At 33.6% G+C, this 6,684-nt stretch overlaps 1 protein-coding gene across 2 annotated transcripts in view; it reads right to left on the reverse strand.

The window, feature by feature from the left end:
* LOC102580586 (probable protein phosphatase 2C 60) overlaps positions 1 to 4,175 on the reverse strand; it is a 6,648-nt gene extending 2,473 nt beyond the window's left edge. Inside the window, exons 1-4 of one of the 2 annotated variants that reach the window (XM_006343284.2) lie at positions 4,097 to 4,175; positions 2,709 to 3,136; positions 2,104 to 2,471; positions 409 to 645 (exon numbers count right to left, since the gene is read on the reverse strand). In XM_006343284.2, coding sequence (XP_006343346.1) covers positions 409 to 645; positions 2,104 to 2,471; positions 2,709 to 3,027 — 924 coding nt within the window. In that variant the 5' untranslated portion in view covers positions 3,028 to 3,136; positions 4,097 to 4,175. Of the gene's footprint in view, positions 1 to 408; positions 646 to 2,103; positions 2,472 to 2,708; positions 3,137 to 3,696; positions 3,996 to 4,096 lie in introns of those variants that run through there. The other variant, XM_006343283.2, reaches the window with a different exon arrangement.
* Between the last annotated feature and the right edge of the window lie 2,509 nt (positions 4,176 to 6,684).

Consider the following 6,684-nt stretch of genomic DNA (forward strand, 5'->3'; position numbering starts at 1 on the left):
TTTAAGTTTATTTTTAAAAAATATTTTCAATTTCAAAAATTATTTTCTACTCTAGTAAAAATAAAAGATATTTCTCAAAAATATTTTTCATTCATAAATCAAACACTAAAAATATTTTTCGGAAAATATTTTCTAATCACCAACCAAACATGAGAAAATAAGTCAAAAATCAACTTGTTTTCCAGGAAAACATTTTCTAGGAAATCATTTTCCATGGAAAACATTTTCCTTCATACCAAACACACCCCTCATCTTCACGATATTTAAAACTTTCGATGTTCACCACCTAAAGCCAGCAAATACAATTCTATTAGAGTTGATTTGCAATTGTAAACTTCATATGTGCAAAAGAAATATAAATAAATAAATAAAAGTACGAAAAAAGTATTAAATAGTCAAAGATCTTACGCTTCGGGGGCTATTTTGTACTATATCAACTGCTTCTTGATTGGAAAGATGTTCCCAGAGACCATCGGAAGCTAATATGAGAAATTGATCATGTGGTTCGAGTTCTTGAACAGTAATTGATGGATCAGAGCTCAATATGGGCCTTTTAAAAGGTTCACGCAACCGAAACTTTGCATACAACGGCTCCCTGTTGTATTCAGGCTTTTTAAGGTATATATCACCAATAGATCTCGAAATCTGCAAGATGAATTTAAAATTAAAACACAGATAAATAGCTTGGTGCCAGAAAGCAAGTAAATTCATTTCAATATTGTGCGGACTCCTTGTAGGTGTATAAAGCAGGATCTATCAAAAACAGGGAAAAGATCATAAATTGAATTAATAGCTCTTAATAAGAATATTAACTATCTCAACTCCAACAGCACAAAATAACCAAATAGGTATCAAGGGTGACATCTACATCTGTCACATATAATAACCAGAATGACAAAATATTGCCATAAATGGAATTGAAACAAAGAATTTCATGCACATAGTACAACTACAATTTAATCCAAACCACCCGGAAGAAACAAAGAATGGCCTTTCCTTTGACCTTTCTGGTCTTTAGCACATTATTGTAATAAACGATTCGTTCCAACACTTGACACGTGGCTGCTTGAAGTTGATACATGCACCATTACTCGGGTGACTAATTAAGTAGTGAAGTTCCTCTTGTTCTTTTTTTTTGTCTTTTCATGCATCTTCTACATCTATTTGGTTTGTATTGATCTGCCTTTTTCTTTTATTTTTGATAAGTGTGTCTCGTCCTGAATTTCCTTTTTTTGAAATGTTGTAATAGCATATCAGGTCAGTAAATGAACTTATCAACCATGGGGTTCGTGGATTTTCAGCCGAATTGTGTTTGGAAGAAATCTATCCTAGCTAGGAAAACAGGCAGACTCCTTTCCCACTACCAATAAAGAGCATAGGATAAGCGAGTCTTGCCATTCATATAATTCTCCATTCACCGATTGATCACACGAGTACACATCCAGTCAGCATAGCAAATGAGGAAATCAATTGTTGGTTAAATTGGCACTCCACCTTTTGATGGTTTAATAAGAATGATTTCCATTATCATGAATTAATGTGGAATATACAGAGTCTGATTGCACTTAAGAAAAAAGATGAGTGTTTGCTCCTCTGAATTGCAGAAAAAATTGCTAGAAACAGGACAAAAAATTGGTGGTGAGCAATAGATCAACCTATTACTTGAGTCATTGCAAACTACCATCCACCCCATAATAAAGGAAACAAATAGCGAAGCAAAAAGAGTTTCCAATATCAGACAATATAGGGAATGAAGGAAAGATTTTAACTTCTTCTGGTTCAAGGAATCTAAAATGCATATCTTCGTCAAAAGACAGCTAATAGAAGACGTGGCTCATAAATAACCTCCATGTATAATAAAATCTGATAGGATGCAGATAAAAGAGTGCAATAATTGTCCTTGTATTCATTGCTAAGACTACAGGACAGATGATGCATTAGCGACTGCATACAGTGTCCAATGAGTAACAACCTAATCCATCGACTATAAAATGTTTTGGACTCTAAAGACGATACTAACCATATGTTTCCCTCTGAATTAGTAGCAAGAATTAGAAACCATATAAGCTACTCTATCCGCAAATCACGAAACACGAGATATACCTGAATCAGACCCTTTACACGCCATACGTTATGCTTCAAAACCACTATCTGTGGGTCATCTGGATGCATTGAATGCAACTCCTGTCTGACAGTTTCGAAACATGCATTATGCTCAGCTGATAGCTGGATAGCAAGAACCTCCCCTGTAGCCCTCACAAGCCTTCCCAAAACAGCTCGGGAATCACCAAGGTTAGCCACATACAGGATACCATTACAGATCACCACTACCAGACAACAAGATCCCACAGCAGCCATCTGTGGTTTCATTGGCCATTGCTTTGCAACCACAGAACAGAATCCGTCTTCTGTAGCTTGAAATGCTTTCCGTATTACATCTACAGACATAGAATTTTGTTCTGCTGCAAACCCTACAAGAAAGTTGCAGACTAATTAATTCAAACTACAAATTTAAATGGCAAATAATCTAATATAGTAGATATTTAAAATTCTAAAAGGAATATACCCTTGCGTTTTCATTACAAAAAAATTTAATGAATAACATTTAACTAGTTTAACAACACCATTTGGAACTACAAACAGATTGATGCAATTCGATACTTGGCAAATGAGTACTTTGGTCAATAAAACAGGTCTAGTATGCTTACTCTTGAGATTCTGAAAGAGGTGATCATTGATATACCGTGATGTCTCCGGTCCACCATGACCATCATATATCCCAGCAAACGTTCCATAGGGGCCAGAATCAAGCAAGCTCAAAGAACCCGACTCGATCTGGCTTTGATCCTCCAGCAAATTATTAGCCTGTACAACTGCCATTGAGAACTCACCAATCAAGTGTTGACCACTATCCTTATACCAAAAAAGTCCATCTTGTCGTCCAGCTGCATCCGAACCAGCATGCACAGAATGATCCGACGATGGCCGCCAACAGGCCTTCAGGAAATTTATCAGCCTTGATAACATCCCTCATTTCATTTCACTTCTGCCTACCTCCAGTTGCTCAACACCAAAACAAAAAATGCAGCAACAGCCTCTAACTAAAAGCCTAATTATGTTATTATACTCTCTTATCCTGCAAACAGAAAAACAAGCATATAACAAGAACTTCAGCTATACAACTTACTTCAAGAACCACAGAACTGCAGAAAGATCATAGCTTTAACCAAGCAAACAACAACATACCCAGTATAGTCCCCACACGTGGGGGTCTGAGGAGGTTAGAGTGTACACACACCTTACCCCTACCTTGACAGGTAGAGAGGTTGTCTCTAATAGACCCTCAACTCAAAGAAAGCAATAAAGATCATAGCTTTAACCAATGATAAACAAATCTGTTCACAGAAAAATTCCAAAACCCAATTTCAACAACAGAGAATAAAATTAAGCATGACCCACAACCTAACAATTTCCAAGATCAGCAATGACATGAAGCAATCAACCCACTACAGTGCCTAACCACAACTAAGCAAAAAACCCACATCCCAAAATGAACAAAACAACATTAAAACAACACCCAAATCCTGAAAGAACACAAATCACATAAACTTCACAGCCCAAAACTAAATAAAAGCCACATCCCAAAATGAACAAAACAACACCAAAATCACATAAAGTTCACAACTTTAAGAATACCTGCTGAAAAAAAAAGAACAAGAAGACTTTGGTGGTGTAATTTAAGCCTTATTATACTATCTTTTTCTTTTCTTTTCTGGTCAGTTAACTGAATCCCTTCAACTGATAATGACTAAGATCTGAATAAAACATAACAATCCATGTGGGTCTGAAAGTGTTAGATCTATAGATCCATCAAAGCAGCCACTTTTATATAACCACAAAAACAAACAACTATACACAGTAAAGATTTGAGTCTTTTTTTTCCAGTTCTTGTTTCCTTTTTCTCTCTCTCTTGTTTTTTGGTAGTAAATAGGAAAGGGAAAAAAGAAAATTAAAAAAATTAAAGAGGAAACAAAGAGAAGAAGAAAAATATAAAAGTATAATAATGAAGAAAAAGGGGAACTGTCTAACCCTTTACCTGTGTGTGATTAAACCAACTGAAAGATCTCACACATACACACTCTCTCTTGTGTTTAGCAGTGGAAAAAACACAAGAGAGAGTGTAGGTGTGAGATCTTTCGATTGGTTTAATTAGAGACTTCGAATTCAAGATTATTATTAGTGATTCAATGTGGAGAATTGAAGATTTAAAAATGAAAATGAAAAAGAAAAAAATTATGTTAAAAGTATCACTTTCAGTAATGAGTCTTGCAACACAAATTCAGATTAATTAAAATCCTATATAAGTGTCATTAAAAAAAAAGTTGGTCCTTTATGTTTTGGTTAGGTAGGTTCAAAGTAATTAGTTTTAAATGTTTTTAAATAATTTTCATGGTAGGAATGAGTCAAAATTTAAAGTAAATAAAGTTGAGATATTAGTCTTTTTAAGTTATTAAATTTTAAATTAATAATATATTCAATGTTTGGAGGTGTAGTTTAAGCTATAATTTTTTAAAAATTTGATGCAATCTTTTAATATGCAATTTCTAATATATTTTTGGTGTTCAGTATATTTTTATGTTGTGGTTTCTAGGTTTTGATGAAAATTTTCTGATGTGTACTAAAATATTTGATGGAAATAAGAATACTAACTTTTTGTAAATTTAAAAGGATTAAATCATTCAATTATATATTTAAGGGGTTACTTTGAAATTATTACAGAACATTAAATAAAAATACATTTTTTTTACAACATATATGGCTTTTTATTTAGTAACTAAACAAAAGAAAAATACTTATATGTAAATATATGTAATTTAGTAAAATTTGGTCAGACCTAACTTTAAAGGCCAAATGATCGATATTCGTTGCATTTTCATTAATGAGATTTCTTTTTTGAGCATTTCAATGTCAAAAAATAGGAATTCAAATTTTAAGAATTTTTAGTTTGTATTAGTCTAGAGATTTTTTCGAAAATTAGTCGATCTCTATTAGACTTATTCAAACTTGGTTAGGCCTATTCTCACTCACAGGCCTACTGATCAATACTCATTGTGTTTTCATTGATGACGCCTCTTTTTCAGCGTTTTGGTGTCATGGAATAAAAATTCAAGATTTTAAATATTTTTCGTGTGTGTTAGTTCATTAATTTTCTGAAAATTAGTCGACTGACTTTGTTGGCCCCCAAACTTAGTTAGGCCTGGTGCCTAGTACTCATTACATTCTCATTAATAATTTCTCATTTTCAGTATTTTGATGTCATGAAATAGGAATTCAAGATTTTAAGTGTTTTTCATGTGTGTTAGTCCATTAATTTTCCGAAAATTAATAGATTGATTCCATTGATCCCCTAAACTTGGCCACGCTGGGCCTCATAACTCGTATTCATTGCGTTTTCATTAATGATGTTTCTCTCTTCAGTATTTTAATCTCATAAAATAGAAATTCATGATTTTAAACGTTTTTTCATGTGTTGGTCCACAATTTTTTTAAAAATTAGTCGACTGACGCTGTTGACCCCCAAACTTGGCCAGATTGAACCTTGTATGCCTGGTGACAAATACTTCTTGTATTTTCATTAGGAAACTCTTTTATTTGAGGTTATTTTCTTCAATTTCCTTTTTCTGGTAACAATTTTAATAACATTATCTCACAGAATGAGTCTAATTAGTGAAATAAAAAAAAAAGTCTAATTAGTGTCTCTTGAAGCTTTCTATTATTAGGTTACTAATTCAACAATAGAAAAAAAACAAAAAATTAAAAAAAGAACAAAAGCTTTTGCACCTTAGCGCCCGTCTATATATACACAATATAATTTTTTGATGAAAGGCAAATGATATTGCACGTTAGCGTTCATTTTTATATATACAATATAATTTTTCGATGAAAGGTGTTTAATTGATCATCCTTAATATGTGTCTATATGCCATTGTTGTTCCTCCTTTTTAGTATGTCATTAATTCTAAAACACAAATAGGGTCACTTTATAATCTCTTGCTGACTTCGCAGAGTAGGGGCTCTTCCTCTTGCTTGAGCAACAAAAATGTGCTGTCAAAGACGTTCTCTCGGTTTTTTTAGTGGCATATCCATGTTTTAGAAATTCTAGATATGCCTTCGACCATATCATTAGGAATTTGATACTCGTTTTCCTTCTCTCGGTTTTTTAGTGACGCATTCATGTTCTAGAAATTCTAGATTTGCCTTTGACCATATCATTATGAGGTAGAGATATTGTTTCCGAAAGACGTTCGTCACGAGAACAGACGAGCAATCCCACATATGGAGTCTAGAAAGGATAAAGTATACACAAACCTTACTCCTATCTCATGCGAGGAAGGGAGATTATTCTAAAAGACCTCGGCACGAGAAGAAAGTGTTGTGTACAAGTACAACGTGGGAGATCTAAATAGCTCCTTAATTGTTGTCCCACATCGGTTACTAAAACACAAATAGGGCCACTTTATAAGCTCTCAAGTAGATGACTAGTATGCTGAGCTTGGTAACACAAGCTTGTAACTCAAGTGAGGGCATTAAGGTGATGTGAATAAACTAAAAAACCAAAATCGAAGATCCCTTGCCATAAATCTCCATCAAGGCTAAAATGCCGGAATTTGCTTGGGCTTCTCA

This window comes from Solanum tuberosum, unplaced genomic scaffold (assembly GCF_000226075.1).
Source record: "Solanum tuberosum cultivar DM 1-3 516 R44 unplaced genomic scaffold, SolTub_3.0 scf00039, whole genome shotgun sequence".
Lineage (NCBI taxonomy): Eukaryota > Viridiplantae > Streptophyta > Magnoliopsida > Solanales > Solanaceae > Solanum > Solanum tuberosum.